General features: G+C 45.3%; 1 protein-coding gene and 1 long non-coding RNA gene across 2 annotated transcripts in view; one reads left to right on the top strand and one right to left on the bottom strand.

Annotated features, from left to right (window-relative positions):
- Positions 1 to 24,595, top strand: part of LOC308180161 — a 49,016-nt gene that overhangs the window by 9,421 nt on the left and 15,000 nt on the right. The window contains exon 3 of the long non-coding RNA XR_013940783.1: positions 21,577 to 23,735. This is a non-coding gene — a long non-coding RNA (uncharacterized lncRNA). The remainder of the gene's footprint in view (positions 1 to 21,576; positions 23,736 to 24,595) is intronic.
- LOC308180151 (myosin heavy chain, skeletal muscle, adult-like) lies at positions 221 to 19,037 on the bottom strand (the record flags this gene model as incomplete). Its single annotated transcript, XM_080561346.1, has 38 exons — positions 221 to 509; positions 1,130 to 1,225; positions 1,366 to 1,470; positions 1,557 to 1,727; positions 1,822 to 1,947; positions 2,224 to 2,427; positions 2,594 to 2,902; positions 3,061 to 3,185; positions 3,358 to 3,523; positions 3,612 to 3,795; positions 4,210 to 4,406; positions 4,805 to 4,923; positions 6,062 to 6,188; positions 6,335 to 6,724; positions 6,812 to 6,902; positions 7,002 to 7,147; positions 7,227 to 7,403; positions 7,754 to 7,996; positions 8,908 to 9,163; positions 10,361 to 10,497; positions 10,586 to 10,709; positions 11,047 to 11,164; positions 11,246 to 11,333; positions 11,591 to 11,664; positions 11,777 to 12,083; positions 12,729 to 12,899; positions 13,479 to 13,628; positions 13,714 to 13,832; positions 14,364 to 14,502; positions 14,592 to 14,695; positions 14,802 to 14,900; positions 14,992 to 15,055; positions 15,596 to 15,688; positions 15,778 to 15,886; positions 15,985 to 16,012; positions 18,348 to 18,504; positions 18,597 to 18,740; positions 18,831 to 19,037. The coding sequence occupies 38 exons, from the start codon at positions 19,035 to 19,037 to the stop codon at positions 354 to 356; spliced, it is 5,820 nt and encodes a 1,939-aa protein (XP_080417472.1). The 3' UTR covers positions 221 to 353.

The raw sequence follows: 24,595 nt of genomic DNA, 5'->3' as shown, positions 1-24,595 counted from the left end.
CAGGAACTACTATTGCGATTTCTCTGCCTTTGAATTGCCACTTGCAATCTTGCCCCAGTCATTAAGTGATATAGAAGGGATGAGCCATTGGGAACTAGGTGACAGAAAGCTGTACCGTGATGTTGGTATACAGAGGCTATAACCAAAGCTGTGCCCAAAAACAAATGATGATAGAGACCTAACCAGTAAAAAGAGAAGCAGATGAGAACTAATGCTCATGGTGGGTATGTGAAGTAATCTACAGACTTTATTCCTTATGTATGCAGGGGGCTACAAATCCCAGTTATGGAAGAAGTGACAGAGGGTTCACATTTTGTGCATCCCTCAGGCCACTTTGCTGCCACACGACATCCTCACTCTTCCTCTTCTATCTTCTTGCCATGAAACTCCCGGCTCTTTGCTCGGAGCTTGTTGACCTGTGACTCTGCAATGTCAGCCCGCTCCTCGGCTTCCTCCAGCTCGTGCTGGATCTTGCGGAATTTGGAGAGGTTGACATTGGACAGCTCCTCCTGTGTGGGGAGAGGGAGTTGGTGGTGAAGAGCCCGGGGCAGGGGTTTCACTCCTCATGCGTCTGGGCCTTGAGGGGCTCTGGTGATTACGCGGAGAAAGCACAGACCTCCTGTCTCCTACCTACCACTGCTGACCCAGAACCCTCTCAAAGAGCTCATCATCCTCCCTTATTCAGGACCCCGCTGTTGCAAGCTGCACCTGTACTCTGTCACTCTTGAGGAGCAATTCTGTCACGTGGCCTTCTCATTTTGTGTGCTTATTCTCCCACTACTCGGTGCCCAATTTTCCCTGTGGTTTATTAGGTTGAGAAAGACTCAGAAACCCTGTGCTGTTACCAGCGTCAGAGATTCATGAGCTTCTCAGTCAATGGACGAGGCCCTCAGGAATTTTGGTCTGACTTCCAGAATCAAACAGGCAGCAGAATAACCCTTGGTTCATCCCTGAGTGCAGCATGGCCAGAAGAAGGCGAGGCCTGCTGACACGGGAATGAACCACATGGCCAAGACTGTTGTGTCTTTGGAGTTACTTTCATGCTTCTTTCCTTGTATTCGTGCTCATCTCAATGACTGTGCTGCCCCGATGGAAGGGTGCTCATGGCCACTCTCCAAGCAATACTTACAGCCTCCTCAGCTTGTCTCTTGTAGGATTTCACCTTCATCTGCAGCTTGTCCACCAGATCCTGGAGCCTGAGAATGTTCTTCCGGTCTTCCTCAGACTAGAGTGGTTGGTAAGCAGGAAAGAGAGAGAGTTGGTTTCCCCACAGCACCAGAAAACATGTCCTCTTGGAGTTCACGGAAAAATGCTTTGGCTTTCCGTGAGAAGGGTGCGTCAGCACAAAGACACCTCCTGCCTTACCTGGTAGGTCAGCTCCTTCACCCTCCTCTCATACTTGCGCACACCCTTCACGGCTTCAGCACTGCGCTTCTGCTCAGCATCTACCTCCCCTTCCAGCTCCCGTACCTGCAATGAGAAGCCCATCTTTGGAGCTTTCCAGGTGGCTCCCTTTATGACACACTCGCTTGTGCACAAATACCATCCCTACGCACCCTGGCCTCCAGCTTCTGGATTTGCTTCTTGCCTCCCTTCAGAGCCAGCTGCTCAGCCTCATCCAGACGGTGCTGCAGGTCTTTCACCGTCATGTCCAGGTTCTTCTTCATTCTCTCTAGGTGGGCACTGGTGTCCTGTTCCTTCTTCAGCTCTTCCGCCATCATGGCCGCCTGGAGAGGCAAAGCAGCAAAGCCAGGTTGGGGCCGAAGACATTTTGGGGGAGGATACATCCACCATCCTCAGTGACAGAGTGCCCCAACTCACATCTGTGATGGCCTTCTTGGCCTTCTCTTCAGCATTGCGGGCTTCCTGGATTGTCTCCTCCATTTCACCCTGAATTTGCACGATGTCTGTTTCCAGCTTCTTCTTGGTGTTGATCAAGCTGGTGTTCTGTGCAACAAGAAGGATAGGATTTGTACTGTCAGATCTAACACCTCCACATCAAGAGTTGAGAGTGAGAGTAATGTTTATGCAAGTCTTTAATTCAAAGGTCCTCTTTAGGGCCCTAGCGGCAAACCAGACGTGTGCCTGGCTGGACTGGTCATGTCACAGCTTTGCTCTTCAAATACGTACACGGTAAGATGCATAGCAACAAGCAAGATACATAGCAATCTCATTCTATGTTATCTCCTGTGGGCGGGATTCATTTCCAGCAAAGTATCCGACCTGGGTATGGAGGAGCTGCACGCGCTCGCTTGCATCCAGAAGCTCCTGCTCAGCCACTTTCCTTGACCGCTCCGTCTGCTCCAGGGCTGCCCGCAGCTCCTCAACTTCAGCCTGTAAGAGGTTTGCTCTGCGCTCCACCATGGCCACCTGTTCTTTCAGGTCTTCCTGCGTCCTGAGAGCATCATCCAAGTGTATTTGAGTATCCTGTAAGAGGGGAAAGAGAGATTATGAGGTGGCTGATCACTGCAGCACTGTTGGACAGAGACATCAGAGACATTCCCTGCTCTTTTAATAAATTATTTGTACAGTTATGATGTTGGTGTAACATGAGGCAAGATAGATGCCTACGTGCACATACTTTGGTTTATACCTTTAGCACTGCCTGTGTGTTTCTCAGGTTCTTTTGTGCCTCTGCAGCCACACGGTTGGCATGGCTCAGCTGGATCTCCATTTCATTCAGGTCTCCCTCCATCTTCTTCTTCAGCCGCAGGGCTTCATTCCTGCTCCTGATCTCAGCATCCAGGGTGCTTTGCATGGACTCCACAATTCTGAGGTGATTTCTCTTCAGCTGGTCGATTTCCTCATCTTTCTCTGCTATCTTCCTGTCAATCTCAGACTTGACCTGGTTGAGCTCCAGCTGGAGGCGCAGGATTTTCCCCTCTTCATGTTCTAGGGAGGCCTGGACAAGTTAGTAGGAACAGTGAATAAAACTGTGGCTTGCTTTCTAAGTAATCTCTAATACGATACCACATGAAATACAGTTTGGCTTTCTTGCCACGTCTGCAGATTTCTGTTCCCATTCTTTCAGTCTGGACACCACTCATTAGCACTTCGTACCTCAGCTTCCTCCAGGGAGGCTTGGATTTCAGATTTCTCCTGCTCAATCTGCTTCTTGACTTTCTCCAGCTCGTGGATCGCCTTTCCTCCCTCTGCAATCTGCTCCGTGAGGTCAGAAATCTCCTCTGTAGGGAAGGGTGAAACAAGGCATGGTCAGACATAGGGCATAAAGGGAAGGGCCCTCACACACCAGGGTGACAGGTCTCTTCTCATCACTGCAGGCACACACCCGTGTGGAGTGGTGGGTAGACAAGCTTGGGGGAAAGCCCGGCCAGCAGCAGAAAGCCACGGACTTACGCTGCAAGTTCTTGTTCTCACGCTTCAGCGTTTCCAGGTGGTCCAGGGACTCCTCATAGGCATTCTTCATCTTAAACAGCTCCGTGCTGAGAGAGCGAGACTCCTTCTGGGAAGCTTCCAGCTCAGCCTGTGTTTCCTCGTACTTCTGCTTCCACTCTGCCAGGATCTGGGCAGATCAACAGGGTGTGAGTATGGATGTGGCAATTGTGAAGGGATGCTCTGCCCAGGAAGCACAGGGCCAGAGGCCAGAATACCTTGTCAAAGTTCTTCTGCTTCTTGTCCAGAGCTGCGCAGGCAGCATTTGTTCGCTCCACGTCAATCATCAGGTCTTCCACCTCGTTCTGCAGCCTCTGTTTTGTCTTTTCCAGGGAAGCACATTTGGCATTGACAGCTTCAACGTGTTCTTCTGCATCCTGCAGGCGCTGTGCCAGCTTCTTTCTGGGAGGAGATGATCACGGCTTCAGGTTAGAGAGTAAAGGGTAGCCAATTTTATAAGATTCACAAGAGGGCACTTGCCTGCTTAGGGGACTTAGTTCCTTGAGCTGTCCACAGTATTTATTCTGTCCAAGGCAGCATGCAGCCTAAAGGGCCTATCGCGTCTCTGCCCTAGCACCAATTGAGTATTCAGACTGTCTTAGCTCTTCTAACACCCTAAGGGCAAGTTTGTCCTTCCAGTTTGAACTTTTTCCACAGCACGCTTTTCATCTTTCTCCCTCTCTGCCCTCTACCACAAAGAGAGTATATTGATGCCTTCATCCCATCCCTATCTTGACCCATCCTCAAAGACTCCTTCCAAATACCCTTAGCAGTCTCAGACTTCTCCACCCATTCAACATCCCACTTCCCACATACTTGGCCTCCTCCAGCTCCTCCGTGCGCTGAATAGCATCCGTCTCATATTTGGTTCTCCACTGGGCCACTTCGCTGTTGGCTTTGGACAGGGCACGCTGCAGCTCTCCCTTGGCTTCCTGCTCCTCGTCATACTGTTCCCGGAGCAAGTCACAGTCATGGCGAGCAGACTGTAAGGCGTGGGCCAAGGCGTTCTTGGCCTGTGGGGACACTGGGATTAGTAACCTGGATACACATCTTGAGATGCATCTTGACAGTGAAATTGTCATGCACAGGAGAACTGCCCCAGGGAAAGGGTGGGTAAACTCTGATGAGAAAAATGTATAGCTGGGAGATGATGAATCCCTCATAAATGTGTGCTAGAGGATTAGGATGTGTTAGTGAAAGGTGGCCAGGGGACACTAATCCCTTGTTTCTGTAAACGTGCCTACAGATGTGTGTGCATGCTGTCTTGGAGGGCATCAGAATCTCATTAAGGGCTTGTGGATGACTTCCTCTAGCATCAAAATCACTACGGTTCCTTCCCTGTGTGTTGTGATGAGTATAACTCATGCATTTCTGGGTGATGTGGCTTGCAGGAAGTAGGGTACTTCCAGACCTTTATTTCTTCCTCTAGATGTCTCTTCAGTTCCTCAATCTGTTGGGTAAATCCCTGCTTGCCCCTAGACAGCTGAGAAATCAAAGCATCCTTTTCTTCCACCTGGCGTGAATATTCACCTGGCAAGTGAAAAATAAATAAATAAATAAAGTTACACTAACGGTAGAATCATAGAATCATTTAGAAAGACCCATCAGATCATCAAGTCCAACCATGATGTAACACTATAGTGAACTACCAAGTTCACTACTAAACATTTTCCTGAGCATCACATCCATTCATCTCTTAAATATCTCCAGGAATGGAGACTCTGCTACTTCCCTAGGCAGCCTGTTCCAGTGCCTAACCACTCCTTCCACAGAGAAATTCCTCCTGACACCTAATCTAAACCTCCCCTGATGCAACTTGATGCTATTTCCTCATGTCCTATCACTTGTCACGTGAGGAAAGAAACCAGCACCCACCTTGCTACAACCAACTTTCAGGCAGTTCTAGAAAGCCGTGAGGTCTCCCTTCATCCCCCTTTCTCAAGACTAACCAAACCCAGCTCCCTCAGCGGCTCCTCACATGTCTTGCATGTCTTGCTTTCCAGTCCCTTCACCAGCTTCTTTGCTCTTCATATTCCAGGAACTCAGTATGTTCTTTGCAGTGAGTGGCCCAAATCTGAACACAGTATCTGAGGTGTGGTCTCACCAGTGCCAAATACACAGGGACAATCGCTTCCCTAGACCAGCTGGCCACACTGTTTCTGATACAGGACAGGATGACATTGGTGCCCACCTGGGCACACTGCTGGCTCATGGTAAGACAGCTGTGGACAAGCACCCCCAGATACTTTTCTGCTGAGCAGCTTTCCAGACACTCTTTCCCAAGCCTATATTGCTGCACTTGGTTGTTGTGACCCAAATGCAGCACCCAGCACTTAGCTTTGCTGAATACCATAAAACTGGTTGAAGCCCATTGATCTTGCCTACCCAGATCGCTCTGCAGAGCCTTCCTATCCTCAAGCAGATCAACATTCCTGTCCAGCTTGGTGTTGTCTGCAAAATAACTGAGCGTGCACTCAGTCCCCTCAACCAAGATTGTTGATCAAAATGTTAAACAAAACTGTCCCCAATACTTAGCCCTGGAGAACACTGTAAAGCCCTGTAATCTGGGGTTGCTTTGAGACGTTAGCCCAATTCTTGCTTTGCACCACGGTGTATCCTCCTGATTTTCAGGTTCTGCCATTGCACCTCAGGACTGGGGATGTCTCACCTGTTTCTGTCTGCAGACGAGCTCTCTGAGTATTGAGGTCATTGATCATGCGCTGATTCTGCTCCTCCTTAGTTTTGATCTCACTCAGCTGGTCTTCCAGAGTGCGGCACATCTTCTCCAGATTTGCCTAGGTATCAAAAACAAGGAAGGAGAGGAAATGAACACCTGCACGCTGTCTAATTCTCACAGCAGGATTCTTATATGAGAGTGTGACTAGTAGATTCAGGCTATGTGCTGTACCTTGGCCCTGTGAATTCTACTGCAATTCTTTACCTTGGCTTTGGAGACAGACTCCATGTTACTGGCCAAGTCATCTATCTCCATCTTCAGCTCACTCTTCTCCTTCTCCAGCTTCTGCTTGACTCGTTGCAGGTTGTCGATCTGCTCCCCAAGCTCAGCTGTGCTGTCTGCGTGCTTCTTCCGCAGGGCGGCAGCTGTGGCTTCGTGCTGCAGCGTGGCCTCTTCGAGGTCGCGGCGCATCTTCTGAAATTCTGCCTCACGCTTCTTGTTCATCTCAACCTGAGCTGCTGTAGCCCCTCCTGCTTCTTCCAGGCGCTCGCTGATCTCCTCCAGTTCCCTGGAGAGGTCAGCACGGTGCTTCTCTGCTTTTGCCCGAGAGGTTCGCTCTGCCTCAATTTCCTCCTCCAGTTCCTCGATACGGGCCTGGGGAAAATGCGAGACCCTTCACACCCATGCCCTCCTTGTACTGATGTCCTTCTGAAGGGCGGAAGGGAAGGACCAGAGGCTTGCCTGCAGCTCCTTGATCTTCTTCTGCAATTGCATGCCCAGGGCTTGCTCATCCTCAATTTTGCTCTGGATCTGGCTGATTTCAAAGTCTTTCCTTTGCACAAAGCATACAGAATCACAGTGTTAACACCTGAATAAAACTACCTAATAAATGCACCTGACCCACACTCAGGTGTCTCACAACCACACTTACTTTTTCAGTTTCTCATCCAGCTGCTGCTTATCATTTTCCAAATCCATTATGCTGTCATGGGCCAGCTTCAGGTCTCCCTCAAGTTTCCTCTTAGCCCTTTCAAGGTCCATGCGCAGTTTCTTCTCTTGCTCCAGGGACCCTTCCAGCTAAACACAACAACACCATCAATGCCAGGCAGGTCGAACTCCATACCTGTCCTGTCTTGCTGGAGGCACGTGTGCTTACATCATCCACTTGCTGCTCCAGCTTGGTTTTTGCTTTGGTCAATGTATTGACTTTGTCCTCTTCGGCCTGCAGGTCGTCCAGTGTCTGCTGGTGGGCCTCTTGGAGGGCTTTCTTCTCTTTTGTCAGCTTGGCTATGGTCTCATCCAGGGATGCCATCTCCTCTGTAAGGTTTTTCACCTATAAATTGGATAAAATATTTAATATTCAGTCAAAAACCTGATTCCTGGTGCAGTGTCCTGGTTTCAGCTAGGATAGAGTTCATTTTCTAGCTGGTATGGTGCTGTGTTTCAGATCTAGGATGAGAATAATGTTGATAACACACTGGTTTTAACTGTTGCCGGGCAGTGTTCGCACTAAGTCAAGGACTTTTTAGCTTCTCATACTTCACTGCCAGTAAGGGGGCTGGGGGTGTGCAAGAATCTGGGAGGGGAGAGAACCTGGACGGTTAACGCAAACTAGGGGGATGCCAGCCTAATAATGGGAGGTATCTATCCCTTCTCCCTTTGTGTGACTCTCCATGTGTGTACCTTATTTTCAGTGGCATGTTTTTCCTTCTCAACTTTAGCCAAGGTTAACTCCAGGTCATCAATATCTTTCTTCAGCTCTGAACATTCATCCTCCAGTTTCCTCTTCTTGGCTGTCAGCTCAGCATTGATTTCTTCCTCATCCTCGGCCCGTTCTGTCACCTCCTTAATTTTGGCTTCCAGTTGGATTTTGGTTTTGATGAGCTGGTCACACCTTTCCTCGGCATCAGCCAAGCTGTCTGCTTCCTGATGGGGAGACAGAGGTTTTTGTGGGTTATAACATTTTGAAATTTCTGTTGTGTATCTGTAAGTAGGCACATGTTAAAATGTGGAGGCCTTGCCATCTGACATCAATGGTAATTCCTTTTTTTTTCTTCCTTTCTTCCGTTCGTTCTTTCTTTCTTTCTTTCTTTCTTTCTTTCTTTAAAATGGCTCACAGAGGTTGTAGTTATGAGAATACCTCATACACGCTTGAGCTTGACAGAACAGTGACAACTCTCAGCAAGGCCGTAGATTTGTAGCCTTTTTCCCTCACAGACTCAGTATTCAATAGCCTCTATTTTATAATTGACTCACCATGATCGTTATCATGTTTGGGTAGCCAAGGTTTTTCCGTTTGTGGGAATAAAACAGTGAAGAAAGTAGTGTTTTGCTTGGATTTAAGAAACTGCCTTTTCCTGATTGAAGTTGAACACCAAGGATCTGTGCGTGTGAAGGTAATCTAGCCTTATAGTGTATCTGTGTTTATGTAAAGTGGGTCCTTCTCAGGGTTGCCTTTACTCTTTTACATGGACACACAGCTTTGGAAGTTGAACAGATGGAGATGCTTCCCTTCCAGGTCACACAAAGGTGTCTGCTGCATATAACCTGTTGGCTAGCGCTACTTGGCTCTTTCCTCAGGACATCAGGGCTGCTGAGTCTCATTTGGCACTTACATTTATCCTCACTGACTGACAGGGAACTTGCTGTGCCCCTGGCAGTGTTCACAGTTACTCAACTTTAGAGTAACTTTGAGTGTGTGACTTTTTTTCTATTGCAATTTAGTCAGCTTCCTGTAAGTCTCTGCTTGGAAAAGCAAACAAACAGACAAACAAACAAACAAAAAGAAGATTAAAAAAAAAAAAAAAAACCAGGGACAAATAAATGGTGACACTCACTGCCTGCACTTGGAGCTGAAGGTCATTTTTTTCCTGCAACAGGGTCACCATTTTCTCCTCCAGTTCTTTCCTCTTTGCCTCAGACTTTGCAAGTTCTTCCTTGGTTTTCTCAAACTCTTGTTTCATGTTGGCCATCTCCTTCTCAGATTCTGCACTCTTCAGCAAGGGCTTGATTTTGAAGAACAGCTTCATCCAGGGCCAGTGCTTGACGTTCATGAATGCACGAACGTTGTACTGGATACAGAAGATCGAGTCCCTGAAATAAAATCCCCATGTTAATAACATAGCCAAAGGCTGTGAATTTAGACTCATTTACTAATATATCTGTGGTGTTTTTACACAGCTGGGCAGCTGAACTTCAGCACACTGCTCTCTCACACCCCCTCCTCAAAAGGAAAGGGGAGAAAATACAATGAAAGGGGCTCAAGGGTTTTGATAAGAACAGTGAGATCACTCAAAAATTATTGTCATGGGCCTAACAGACTGAGGACTGGGAGATTAATGCCATTTATTACCTATTACAAAGAGACTAGAGCAGAGAGAAACTAAAAGCAAACTACAAACATCTTCCCCCAGTCCACCCTTTTCTACTTCCTCCCCTGAGCAGCGCAGGTGAATGGGGAATAGGGGTCAGTCCCTAATGCTTCGTCTCCACTGCTCCTTCACGGTCTCTTTCTGCCCCTACCCCAGCATGGGGTCCCTCCCATAGGATGCCGTCCTTCCCAAACTGATCCTGCAGGGGCTTCCCACAGGCAGCAGCAATTTAAGAACTGCTCCAACATGGGTCTGTAGCATGGGGTCCACCCCCCAGGAGCAAACTGCTCCAACATGTGTCACCGATGGCGGCAGCTCCCCCCAGACCCCATGCTCCTGTGTGGTCTCCTCTCCACGGCCTGCAGCTCCAGCCCAGGTCCTGCTCTGTGAGGGGGTCTCCATGGGCTGCAGCCTCCTTCAGGCTACATGCACCTGCTCCGCCAAGAGCTCCTCCATGGGCTGCAGCATGGAGATCTGCTCCACTGTGGGACCCATGGGCTGCAGGGGGACAGCCTGCTCCACCAGGGGCCTCTCCACAGGCCACAGGGGAACTGCTGCTTTGTGCCTGGAGCACCTCCTGCCCTCCTTCTGCACTGACTTTGGTGTCTGCAGGGCTGTTTCTCATTCCTTGCTCTCCCAGCTGCTTCTGTGCAGTAGGTGGGTTTTTTTTGTTTGTTTGTTTTTTTCCCTTTCTTAAATATGTTCTCAAAGAGGCGCAACCAACATCACTTATTGTGTTGGCTCTGGCCAGTGGCAGATCCCTTTTGGAGCCAGCTGGAACTGTCTTTTGTCTAACATGGGGCAGCTTCTGGACTCTACTCACAGAGTCTACCCATACAGCCTCCCCACTACTAAAACCTTGTCACATAAACCCAATACAGCATCCTGTGAATAAAGTACATTTGTGATAAATGTCTACCTCCTCTCCACCATTTTCCGATACTCCACTCTCATCAGGAAGCCCCTGCATCTGGCCTGTGTCATGGTCATAATCTCTGCTAGCTTCTCATCTCTCATCTCCTCCAGAAGACCTATTAGCCCAGCTTTGAAGAACACCTTAAAAAAAATGAAGCATTGTAGCACATCAGTCTCAGGTCATGGGTAGCGGAGGTACATAGTCTTTGAGTGCAGGACTTGTTTCTACCTTGGTGTGACCAAATCTGTACTGAGTGTGGTCCACATCGATGGACCCAAGGAGCTTCTCTGAAGCCTTCTTGCTGTCCATGAACTGTCCCTCTGGAATAGCACTGGCATTAAGCACTCTGTATCTGTAGGAGAAAACAGAACATGAAGAAACAACTATTGCCAATACCACTACGGCGAATGAACCCCACAGCCTTCTTAGCTACATCGGACTGGCCAGTTGGGTAACATGTATTAGGGACAGCCCACCCATTCAGGACTGCGTAAGTGACATTTCCATACTGTTAATTCAAAATCTGAGAGAATCCTAATCCTCAAGATTGTGATATCATTCAGAAATTCACAATAAAAAATTTCTATGATTCTACTTTGCTCCATTTTGAAGTATAATGTTTCAAGTATGTTAGATTCCTTAGGCTGTTCCAATTGGTCTGAATTAACACAAAGGTGGAGCACTCTTACCTTTGTTTGAAGTCAGCATACAGGACTCTGCTGGGGAATCCTTTCCTGCAAATCCTGATCCCTTCCAGCACACCATTACACCGCAGCTGGTGCAGCACCAGCTCATGTTCCATGGCACCTAACAAGCACTGTGATTACTGCTTGAGACACAGGAGAGAGCTTCTGTGGCTCAAATTTTTCCACTGTTGGATCCCTTTACCTGGTGTTTTTGTTTCATTTGGGATGATGCAACGGACAAAATGGGGGTGAGTGCTGCGTAGATTTGTCATCAGCTTGTTCAAATTTTCCTGGGAAATCATAGGGTAACATTTAGCATATGAGTAATGTAGGTTTTATAAAATACATGTAAAATCTGAAACTTACAGTTTCCTGATTAATTGGATATTACCGTGGTAATGCTAGTGTAAACTTTGTTGAATAAATGTAAATCAGTCTGCTTAGTGAATTACAGGGGCAGTTTTGTCACAGCACTACTGTTTGATTTCTACTCCTGTTTCATTTCATTGTTTGTTTTCAATAGTGAGGTAAGGTATTTTTCTCTTACCCTGAAAAGTGCTGAGACTGTCTGGAAAGAAGAACCCTTCTTCTTACCACCCTTCTTACCACCACCACCAGCCTCTGCAATATTGGAAAAATTGAAAAAAAAGGAAAAAAAAAAATCTTCAATGTTGCCTTTGAGATTCTGCTATGAATGGAAGAAAATGATGAACACAGATTTTACATAGCGTACCTGCTTCACCACCATAGTTGGCAAAGAGTAAGGCCAATGTCTTCACTGATGATTTCTGGTACAACCCAATGACAGTTTCGTTCAGGGGGTCCTTGTTCTTCTCAAGCCAGCCAGTGATGTTGTAGTCTACTGTGCCAGCATAGTGTATCAGGGAGAAGTGGGCCTCGGCCTTGCCTTTGGCAGGCTTGGGCTTCTGGAAATTGCTGGACTTGCCCAGATGCTGGTCATAGAGCTTGTTCTTGAAAGAGGTGTCAGTTGCCTTGGGGAACATGCACTCCTCTTCCAGGATGGAAAAGATGCCCATGGGCTGGAAGATAGCAAAAGAAGTAACAGCGAAAGATCACAACAGTGTGGAGCATATGCTGTGAGGTTCAGCGGTACCTGTATGTTGTGGGTAGCATCTCAGCCTGGATAAGAGCCTAAGTTGGCTGGGAGTTGTTCTCAGCCAGGGAGCTTATTTGTGCCTCCCCTTGCCTTCCAGCAGCCCGTCTTCACCAAACTGGTAAGAATATCATTCCAGTTCAGTTTAGAATGGGCAGTGGAATGGGCAGAGGGAGAAGGGGTGGATGGAAATATAATAGCTACAAGAGGCCTGTTGTCTTGGGAAATCAGATTAAGCAACACTTATTTCCCAAAATGGTGTGTGGACTTTTGTTTTGAATCTTCAGGAGAAAAAGGAAAGGAGACAGACTCCAATTTGTTTCAAAGAATTCTTTTGTTGGGAGCATGGGCTACCTTTTCCACACCCAAAGACAGGGTGGTGCAGGACTGGTGACAAAGATTTACATCTAGCCTTCCTAATTTCTCTGCTCCACACTAAGGTAAATTCCATTGCAAAATGCTTTGTTTGACTGAAACTGACTGGCTGGTCATAAGTTCTTTCCCATCTGAATCGGGCTCAGGAACATCACAAAATTCCAAAATACATCACACATTTGAATGGAAAAGGTACCTTTTCAATGAGTTCAATGCAAGCAGCCAGGTCCATCCCAAAGTCAATGAATTCCCATTCGATTCCTTCCTTCTTGTACTCCTCCTGCTCCAGCACGAACATGTGGTGGTTGAAGAACTGCTGCAGTTTCTCATTGGTGAAATTGATGCACAGCTGCTCAAAGCTGTTGAACTGTTCAAAGCAAGGAGAGTTGCACAGGTTCTCAAGGGGCAGCAATGACCACAGGGTTTTGTTAGTGTTCTGCTGATTCTTTTTGAAGTTCCCCAGCAGAAACACTACACCTAACCATTATGTAATGGCATATATTTCCTTAGCAGGACTCCTGTTGTAAAATAAATAAGTAAATAAATAAATAAGGTGTCTTTGCAGGATTTTCTTCTTATTATTGTTATTTAGATCAATCAACAGGGAAAAATTCTTTTTTACTGTTCTACGCAAAAGCAGATCCTTCAATAAGCTTAGCTGCTGCACCATGGAGGTGTCTCAGCTCTCTCACCTATTGGAGAATGGAAACTTGTTCAGTGTCCCACCCAGAAATTTCTCTGCCCTCTAATCAAGACTCCAGCAGTTTCTTTGATCTGACGCAGAAGCCCTAGTATGAGGACTGCATTCACAACACAGGGAACATGCTGTGGGTTTTCCCACAGCACTTCCTTTTCCTTGGCTATTCCAAAAAGAAATCTGTTTCTGAGACCTCATGATCTCTTCCTGTCCCTTCCATAACTATGATGCCAAATCTTCGTTACTCACATCAAAGATCTCAAAACCGGCAATGTCCAGGACACCAATGAAGTACTGTCTGGGTTGCTTGGTATCCAGCTGTTGGTTGATGCGAATAACCATCCACAAGAACATCTTCTCGTAGACAGCTTTTGCCAAGGCACCCACTGCATTGTTCACCTAGAACAGAGAAAAAAGTACTGGACTTACCTTCGAGGGCAGAAGAAGAATGCTCCTGTTCTTTTTTGAAGCCATCTTTATTTACCTGTTCGACAGTTTGACCTTTTGTCACAAATTCATTCCCAACCTTCACTCGAGGGTAACACAGGGCTTTGAGAAGGTCAGCTGAGTTCAGGCCCATCAGGTAGGCAGCCTTGTCGGCCACTAAAGAGGGAGAAAGAGAGAGAAAAGCATTTATCATTGGACAATGGCTAGAATTTGGTCAGTGTGAACAGCTGTGCTGTTCACTTTTCTAGAAATGGCAAAGTATTGGTCTGGTTTTACTGAGAAGGTCTAGAAAGGAATAAGGATTATGGAAACAAATGCTGGCCTTTTTTGAAAGCAAGAACAGGCATGGCTTGAGTAGGAACAGCTTGAATCCAGAAGCTCCCAGAAGCACTCCAAAATCCTGTTTCCTCTCCTGTTCTGTGACAACTGAATTTCTGCACAGCAAAGAATGCATGGTATATTTGGCGAAAAATCTGTTAGTACATCATGGTGATATAGTGGTCGAATGTTTTACTGAGTGAGAGAGATCCTGTGTTAAAGTACCAATTTTCAGGCTGGGTACTTTTGGGAAGTATCTGTTGGATAAAAGAATGGTACTTCCCATGACTGGGCATGCACCTCTGCAATTAGACAGCCAACGAACAAAGATGCTTTTCCTCATTTTTCACTAGCTGAATTTTCTGGTACCTTCTGTGCCATCTGGCTCTGCCTGCTCCTCTCGCTGTTTCTGCTTGAACTTCAAGTTCCCATAGTGCATGACAGCCCCTGTCAGCTTGTAGATGGCAGTCTTTTCATCAGCAGTGAAGCCCAGGATGTCAATGGCACTCTGCAGTAGAAACAGTCAAGTTAAATATGTATTAAGTAAGTCACCCTGCAAGACATACACAGTTGATATCTTTTTTCTCTGATACTCACATCTGTAGCCATGAGCTCCTCCTGGTCATCAATACTGGGTACAGTGACCTCACCTTGACTCACAAAGTGGAAATCATATGGGTTGGTGGTAATGAGAAGCATGTCTGAAAGCAGGAAGAGGAAGGACACAGGCTTAGTTCTTTCAGCTGGATAGTAGAGAGATCAGCTGCTCAGCAATCTTCCTCAAGAAGATATAATGATCCTTCCTACCAATCAGCTCTGGCTTCTTGTTGGAGGTGATCTGATAAAATATGTGGTAGCTTCTTTCTGCCTTGAGCTGGAAAGTGACTCTGGACTTCTCCAGCAGATCTGGCAAGGCAGAAAGAAAGAGTTAGGAATGAGACGGGACACGGAGGTAGGAATTTAGGAAGGGGTGTGATCATGCCAGGATGTCACTTACAAGTTTCAATGTCAGCAGAAGCCAGTTTGCCTGTGGCCCCAAAGTGGATTCTGATGAATTTGCCCTGTTGAGGGGGAAAAGAACCACTTCAGCCTGGATGGATTTTTTTTGACATCTTCTTAACGTGTAATACCACTAGGTGCATAACTTGTCTTGTAATGGGATGGAGAGATCTTTTCCAATGCAATGAAATGCTGAGTGAACTGGGATTGTTTAGCCTAGAATAGAGAATGGCCATGGGATCTCATCAATGTCTATAAACGCCTGAAGGGAGGGTGCAAAGCAGATGGAGCCTGGCTCTTTTCAGTGGTGTCCAGTGCTAGAACATGAGGCAGAAACTAAAACATGGGATGTTGTGTATCCAGAAACACTGTGACTGCAAGGGTGATTGAGCAATAGAACATGTTGCCCAGAGAGGTTCTAGGTACTTATGCCTTGGAGATATTCAGAAGCCACCTGGACATGGTCCTGTGCAACCAGCTGGCTAAGTGACTCTTATTGAGCAGGGTGATTGGACCAGGTGACCTGAAGACATCACTTTCAATGTCAGCCATGCTTTGATTCTGTGATTCTACGATTCTGATTTCTGATTCTCTGAACTTACAAAGCGCGAGGAGTTGTCATTCCTCACAGTCTTGGCATTTCCAAATGCCTCCAGCAGTGGGTTGGCGCTGATGATTTGATCCTCAAGAGTTCCCTAAAGGACAATAATAATTCCTAGTTATTACTTTTCAAAAATGAGGAACAGAGAAAAGCATTGTTTCAAGCCAGTATCTGTTAATTTACCTGCATTTTGCCAGGCTCCTCTTTCTTCTTCTCCCCACTAGCTGCAATTGTTGCAAAGTACTGGATGACACGCTTTGTGTTCACAGTCTTCCCTGCACCAGATTCTCCACTGTCAAAACAAACAGAGTAGCAGAGAGAGTGTGGTCAGGCAGCATGTCCCCTGGCACAGGGCAGCCCCACAATGACCTTAGCAGGGTGTGTACGTACGTGATCAGGATTGACTGATTCTCACGGTCTGTGAAAGAGGCAGAAGCAAAGACATTATTTATACTCATCATGAGTATCCCAGATAAAAGTTTTTGGGGAACTTTTAACAGTTGCATAATCGGTATACAGATAACTTCTTCCAAACCTGCAGTTCTTCACTCTTAATTCCTTTTGAATTCTTTGAAGTTCCCAGTAGTAGTAAATGGAATCTGACATGTGTCATCATTGAAATCCATGTAATATTTAGTATACATGTTTTTTTGTTTGGATATTCTGTTCATGTCAAGCTGCTCACTTCTCTTTAGGAAAAGGAGTCCAAGCTAATGGATATTTTGATAGACTTACTGATTAACTTTGAACTTTGATCTGTAGGCTAAAATGAACCAGTACAAGTGCCTCTCATAAACTGAATAATACAGGAACAACCATCCCAGTCAATTGAAAGGTCCCACCAGTTTTTTTTTCCTGTCAGTGTCCTATTGAGTGTTACATAAAAAAAGCACGAAAATATCTTAATAATTTATTTATCTTTCCCTAGGATACTCTCCCAGAGTATTGAATGGAATGTTGATATTTTAGTACTTCCACACCTAAATTTCTCTGTAAGAGCTTCATCTGAATTTGCCTGAGCTTGAACCCTTCCTCAGTTGCTTTCATGTTGTTTTAACTTTTAGTATCATGTCTGCTCCATTTCTGATCCACTTACTGTTTGAAGGAAAAAAGTAAAATTGGTCTGTGGTGAGCTTAGTTTTTACTGTACAGTTTTTACTGTACTGTTTCCTTGTCTATCCGTCTGCTCTACACTGTACATAATTTTGTAGAGAAGTAGCCCAAATCATCTGTCTAGAGTTACCTGAGCAAATGTCTTGCCATGCTTTTGGGAAACCTTTTCACCTTTTTCTTGACCTGTTCAATTTTCACTGTATTCTTGTTTGGAAAAGGAAGACAGAAATAAATACAGTACACAATGTGCAGACATTCTTTGGGTAACCATCGTGACATAATGATGTTTTCTGTTTTGGTCTTCAATCCTTTCAGTTTGTTATTTTATATATAACTGATCACTGAGTGAAAATTTTCAAAGTTATATTAGAACAGAAGTAGTAGTTGTCAGCAACAAGCCCACTTTTATACACCTTTAATATTGGTTGTTTTCCTGTGTTTATTATTTTACATTCTTGTTGACCATACTTTGTTGCCGTATCCCTGAACGATAACTTGGTCATTGAATCTCATATAGTTTTCCTGAAATTCTTTACTGTTGGACTTCATCTTTACAGAAGATGAAGGACCTAGTCAAATCAGAAATCTTGTCATCTTAGATGTTTCGACATTTCTAGATCATTTAAATAAATGTTGGACGGCAGAACTTCCAGAACAGATCCCACTAGAACTTCACTGGTATACACTTTGCACTGTGAAAATGGAATAAAACTTTTTTACCACGTGTTCCTTTTTCTTAACTAGATCTGTTTGAACATTCTCAATTTTATAGCTGCTATAGAATGTAAGTGAATGTAAGCATAAAAATTTATGCTGACTACAAATAGCTGCTTTATAGACTCAGCTGAAGATCTTTGTTTAATTGAGATAGGCTACTTCCACCATCTCTGTTTTGTTAAAAAAAAACAGTGGTTTTGTGAAACATGCATTCACTTTAAAATAAATGCGTCAGTTTCTTCTTGGTACATGTCCAGTAATTGCTTGTTTAGAAATTCCTGCCTATTTGCCTATTACAAAAATCAAGCTTATTGGTATGCTCTTACTTAAATTACTTTGGTTAATATTTTTCTAAGTAATCTGTTCTTTCTTTAATGTTTGGAGAGTTAGAAAATACTAAAAAAGTTTGAAGCAATCTGTTTGCTACCCTTCTTATTCCTTCAGTTTATACCACTGAATGGAAAAGAAGGAATGGGTTTCTGCAATGGGAGAGGAAGTACCAATTTTCTGCATAGAGTTCAATCTAACACCTGAGTAAGAGTGGTTCCTGAAATTTCATAAGGGCATTACAGGAAGCATTCCCTTTGATTTTGAATTTGCTATTCCTTGACACCAAAACCATCACAGAACTCCATCCTCATGATTTTCAGTCCTGAAAAGCCAGTCATTCAAAGAATAATCCTCTCAACTAAGAGCAAAACTGAAATTCGAAAGTTTATCCTCCCAAGTATCTTGGGCAATAAATTCTAACCCAGATTATTAAAGACAATCACTGATGACGTCCAGTAAAGAGAAATATTTTCAGTGACAAGAGGACATACACCCTCCCAACATCTTTAAACTGAACTACTGCGCAGTGAAAAGACTTCTGTCTCTGAGAATATTTTCAGTCAAATGATTCTGAAGAAAACCAAGCAACTCACCAGTCAGCATGAACTGGTAGGCATTGTCAGAGATAGAGAAGATGTGTGGAGGGGCCTCCTGGCGCTTTTTGCCTCGGTAGGCCAACACCACCTCCGGGTTGTACACCGGCAGCCACTTGTAGGGGTTGATGGTAACACAGAAGAGACCCGAGTAGGTCTGCGAGGAAGGGAGACAGCACGTTGCCTTCTGCTCAGCCTGGCACAGCAGGCCTTCCAGTTACCCAAAGGAAGACAGCTGCTGGTACTTACATAGATCATCCAGGCTGCATAACGCTCTTTGAGGTTGTACAGCACAGCAGGTTCATGGAGGTGTGTCATCATGGCCATGTCCTCGATTTTATCATACTTGGGAGGGTTCATGGAGAAGATTTGATCTTCCTTCACGGTCAGAGTCTGACAGAGGAAAAAAAGAGATCCAAGTATGTCAGCTAAGGGCTGAGAGCGGTAATTACTTTAAGTTTTTAACCCTTGCTTTTAACTTACTTCTCCTGCTTCGGACTTAACAGTGACCTTCCCTGATTCCCTGCTTTGGATAGTTCCTTTCACAAAAGATTCCTTAGGATGTACCACAAAGACTGATGTCTTGGCATCAAAAGGCTTGTTCTGGGCCTCGATCCTTTCCTTTTCTGACTTTCGGAGGTAGGGAGCTGCCTCCCCAAAGACAGCCATCTCAGCATCTGGAGAAGTCATGTCTGCACTTCACTGAAGACAGATTGGTAGAGGACCCTGCAGGACAAAATAAATGTAGCATCAGTAATATTCTGTGCTTGCAAGGATACCTTTTCTGATGTTTTAATGTTAAGCACATTCTAGAATTCTTAAAATCTAGAAAAATTAAATTTCCTCCTGTCTAATGATTTAAACCCAGACGAGAAAAATCTTTCCATTCTTTAACAGTAGGGAATAAGGTTTTAAAAATTAGTATTATTTTTGTCTTGTGACATTGTACAGATTGTACAGTAGCTTTCAAGTACGTACAAATTGTACAAGGTCATATTTTAAAGTACAAAATACATTAAAGGAACATTCTTACTGTTATCCTTTTTCTTTTTTCCTTTTTTCTTTTTTTTTAATACTGATATGAAATATACAAATACCTTGAAAGAATTTGGAAAAACTTATTTCAAAACCAGCTTCAGCAGTAAAAATACTGCAAAATATACAAAGTGGGATGCCTAATTTCAACAAATTACTAGACCCAGAATACTTACCTTGAAGCTTTTCTTGAAGACAGACCAGAGAGCTCCAAAGACACTTTTATAGAGTCTAGTATGCAGATGCCCTGGATTCCTCCTCTTTCTTCGGTCAAAATATTTTTTGGCAAACATTATTTGGCAAAGCATTGTCTGGCAAACTTAACTAAGGGTATAATTGTCATTTGATTTGACTAGATATATTTAGAAATGTTTTTTATCTTACCAATGATGTGAATGTGTCTACTATAAATAATTTGACAAGAGACTTAAGAAGAGAATCTCGATTAGTCAAGGCACTTGGGGAACTTGGATGTAGGACTTATGGACTCTGTTGCTACATGTCCAGTGATTTGCTCCTTGGCCCAAAGCAGATTTTTTCCATGCTTGTGCTGCAACTCTTCCAGTTGCACCATACAGATAACATCTATCTTTTACACATTCTGTTCTGAGGCTATTGAAGAAACGCATTAAGAGCACTAAAGCAGTATGTAGAAAAAGGCTAAATTGTTCTTGTTAACTGAAATTAATTATTATCTTCAAGTGATACTTGAAATGAGAGAAACAAAATGTGTTTATCTAAACTGACATATGACATTCCTGGAATCTGTGACAATATGTGGCACAACATCTTGAGATGCAGCTGAAGAAAAAGAAAACTAATCTATTTTTGTCTCTCTATCCTACTGAAAGATACAGACAAAGATGTGTAATTATAGAGTTAAGTATGCAGAAATATGTAACCTTTAAATAATTTCACTTTTTTAAATGGGAAAGTGATTAACAAACTTGTAACACACATGTGGCAAAACATGAAAGAACCAAACATGCAAAGAATCCTTTTCAAAAACCTTATGCCTATGTCTCATGTTTGTTTGTACCCATTGACAACATCCATCAAGCAATATCCTCAGCCACGCCAGAAATCCATGGAGGCCCCTGTAGGCTTTCACTGCCTACAACAGCAAAAAAGCACAAACCCCTCCACCCAACCACAACTCTGCACAAAATCACATACATACAGTCTGAGATCCTATGTGCTCTGACACATTCCCAGTACAGCATTTCCATCCCATCCCAAATATCTTGCACACTTACACATTCATACATTCATTCCAGAAAAAAAAAAAAAAAAAGCTATCAACACAATGCTGTCTGTATCAGAGCATGAGAGGTGGTAGGCAGTCCTGTACAATGCTGATGCTTTTGAGAAAGAAGGAATTCGCTGGTAGTCCTGGAGAGTGAGTGATCTAGTTCTAGGAAAAGGGCACTGTCACTTGAGCTGCTTTAAATGCTGTCAGATCTAAACATGCTCTTCTTCTGATCACTGGTATTTTGGTTATTAAAAGCTCTGTGCATGAAGCTCAGTGAATACCACGGGGACAAGGTTAGAAAAACGATCCAATAGCCAGCACCAGGCACTGTCCTGTGCTTGAAGAGCTTGTTCCAAGGAGGGCTCTGGCACTGCAGCACCCGTCTTTTGGGTGTCCTGGGCCCCAGCCAGGAGCCCAAGCCCAGAGCTGTCCCTGGGGCTCCCTGCACAGGTCATGGGGAGGTTGATGGAAACACATTGATTGCACTCTGCCATGGAGGAGACCAGAGCCAGTCAGTGGGAAACGCGCTTCAGGGGTGTATCTGAAATCCAGCCTCCCTGGGCAATCTCTGATTTCCATTCACATGCAGAAGTTAGAGGATGACAATAATTCCAAGACAATTGCTGTATAAATACTGTGCACCCAACTGACCATGGGTGGAGTTGAGGGGAGAGGTAAGGAGCTGACTTTCATTCAGACTTAGAATGAAAAATACTCCAAGCAAAATTCTCCAGACTGTTGCATAAGGGGGTTCAGTCTTCATGCTGAAAATACTTTTGTGTAGTGAGCTTAGCCAAAAACTACACAGCCTCTCCATCGAGTAGTGCTACTCCCACCACTGAGGCGGTAAGTGGTGCCAGATGCGCCTCCTTACCTTTCTGTCGGTTCAAAAGGGTCCTGTCAGCCACTGACTTTCTGTCACTTCTGTTTTCATTGCTACAGAGCCTGGAGCCCACTGGGACTAGAAGCAAAGCACAGCACAACCAGAAGAGACAGAATGAGAGAAATCTCTGAAAACAGGCATTCCTGCGCAGCAGTACTGTGTGGGCGTTGTGTTGGAGTGCTGACATTCCCCAGAGAGGAGAGGGCATTCACACACGCTGGAAATAGATTCTACCTCACTTTCTGCAAGTCCTTATGATGTGAGTTTCCTTGCCTTGTCTTCAGTGAGCATGAACTGAGACAGACACTCGTGAGCACCAGTGAAGTACAAGCATGGAGCACTGTCAAGGACTGTTGAGTTTGTGGCCCAATGCAAACCGCACTCTCAGCTCTGCTTTTTAGAGCAGCAGCATCAACCTTGTAACCTGTCTAGTTAGAAGGAAATTCCACACCCGCTATCTCCTGCTTAGGTCCTCTGCTCCTTCTACCCTGGACCAATCTGAGCAGCACCTCCTAGCTAGTTGCAATGACAGGAGAAGATGCATGGCTGCAAGTCACTGGCCTGGCCCCTCTTCAGACCCGTTGGTCATCTTTTCTGCCCAGAGAGAAGCAAGCAAAGTCAACCCAGATGGACCATGTGGGAATCAACAAGGGAAGTTCAAGAAGGCATCTTCTTGGGAGTCAAGATGTTTGATGTAAGATTTAACCTTAGCAGCTGGTGAACTCCAGTAGAGAAAAGAAGCTGTTGGTGAGCCCTCCTCTAAGTCTCTGAAGGAGCACAGCATCAAGGTCACCACCACACAGTCTGTGCTTAATGCTTCACTATAGCATCAGGTACCTTTGTTACTGTCATTAGATTCCTTTAACCATGCGGCCATAATGAAGCAGTTGAACAATGGACTTCACAAACATTTTGAGGATATGTATTCGTGGCGACATGGTACAATAAACCATTCCACCTTTCCTAAGCCATCCTGAAGTGCCAGGTGATAATGTAAAGTCCTCTTCTTCCCTGAAGTTTTATCTGTCTCTTCCTCCTCCCGTAGAACATCTTGCCACAGCTCATGGAGGTTGCACAGCTGTCTTGAGCCACACTGGGCAGCATGGCCTAAACTGACAGCAGCTAGTTGCTCCTGCTAACCTGGCCATTCTCATTAGCTGCTCCTTTCCCAGGAGCTCCTCCAGCTATTTACTCTTCCCTCCACCAACCTCTCCAGCTAGGCCTTCCTTCTTTACATCCACGTCCCACGGCTGCTTATGCCCTGCTGGCAGCTCTAGCTAGCTGCTCCAATTAATCTCTTCAGCACTGATGACTGAGTCGCTTCTTCAAAGTCTCCTGACTGTGGCAAGACCCATGGAGCAACCAGAGAGGAAGAGGTCTGTGCTACTGAACGGGTGTGGTTGAAAGAAGCCAACAAACCCGCACACAAGAGTAACATTTCCTTCCCACTCTGGCACGCTGGTCGCTTTGCTGGACATGTCCCCAAGAACAGCAAACTACAAAGCATAATTCAAACATGTTTCCAGCCTGCCCACTGATTTCTTTTGTCATGCAGTGCTCCCTTTTGACAGTGAAACCTGTGACTGTCGGTGACCAGGAAGGTGTCTCTTGGTCCTGCGCGCTGCAGGAGGGATACTGATTCATACCAGCCAGCCAACATTCTTTTAGACCTCAGTCCTGCTTCATACAAGGTCTCGGCTTGACCTTTTGAGGCTTGGCAGAAAGCATTTACCTGTCCTGGGCCTCACAGTGCCTGTTCCCAGCCAGTCTGGGCTAGGAACCCCAGATGTTGCTGGAGCCATCGTTTCACTTATCTATTACACATCCTGTTAAGTTCAGTCCTTAACATGTCTCAGATAAAAGAATCAGCCACCCCCAGAAACTGCAGAGGCCAGAATGGAGTCAAACTCTTTGTCAGTGGTTTCTTAAATGCTTATGTGGGATGCTGTGGAGCCTACTACTCTTCTGCTAATCCCAGAAACAAGGGATAGAGTCTGTGGTCCTGGTAGACTGGAAAAAGCAATCCCTGTTGGATTTGCAGCATGCTAGTGTTGTTATCAGCCATGCTGCTGGGATTAGCAGAACATGCCTGTAGAGATCAGTGTGCCCTGTGAATTGCCCGTGGATACTGTGACATGGAAGAGTGGCCTCAGGCTAACGTGTAGCAAAGCAGACTTGATGGAGACTGCTCGTTGCTGAAGTGGCAGCTACAGCAGAGGTAAGATGTCAGTGTGTCATCAAAGCATCCACATATCCTTCCTTCCTTCCTTCCTTCCTTCCTTCCTTCCTTCCTTCCTTCCTTCCTTCCTTCCTTCCTTCCTTCCTTCCTTCCTTCCTTCCTTCCTTCCTTCCTTCCTTCCTTCCTCCCTTCCTTCCTCCCTCCCTCCCTCCCTCCCTCCCTTCCTTCCTCCTTCCCTCCCTCCCTCCCTCCCTCCCTCCCTTCCTTCCTTCCTTCCTTCCTTCCTTCCTTCCTTCCTTCCTTCCTTCCTTCCTTCCTTCCTTCCTCCCTCTCTCCCTCCCTCCCTCCCTCCCTTCCTTCCTTCCTTCCTTCCTTCCTTCCTTCCTTCCTTCCTTCCTTCCTTCCTTCCTTCCTTCCTTCCTTCCTTCCTCCCTCCCTCCCTCCCTCCCTCCCTCCCTCCCTCCCTCCCTTCCTTCCTTCCTTCCTTCCTTCATCTGTGATTTATTTCACACAGTGAATTTTCTGCCACAGGGCTAATGGAATGGTGTCTTTCATGGGTGGGGTTATACAACACTTCATATGTGAAAAAATAAAGCCATTATAAACTTCCATTCACATAATGGGTTGGGATTGTGTTTGCTTATCAATAAGCCAAGGTTCTTAGCGATGAAGCAAAAGCATTTCCAGTATTAGCAGAGACAAGAGGTGTTTGAAAACATCCGTGGCAAGAAGTGCAGCTTTCAAATGGTGTTGTCAGTTATGCTGCAATTATTTCATTAGGCGTGCTGAGAGAGATGTCACCGGACCCAATGGGCCATGTGACAGGGAATGCCCATGTGTTCAGCAATGTTTCTGCTGCCCTCTGTGTAAAAGGAGAACTCTCAGAAATGCTAGACATA

The sequence above is a fragment of the Anser brachyrhynchus genome (genome assembly GCF_964034855.1).
Source record: "Anser brachyrhynchus genome assembly, chromosome: 18".
NCBI classification, from domain to species: domain Eukaryota; kingdom Metazoa; phylum Chordata; class Aves; order Anseriformes; family Anatidae; genus Anser; species Anser brachyrhynchus.
This window is presented reverse-complemented; position numbering and strand designations above follow the sequence as displayed.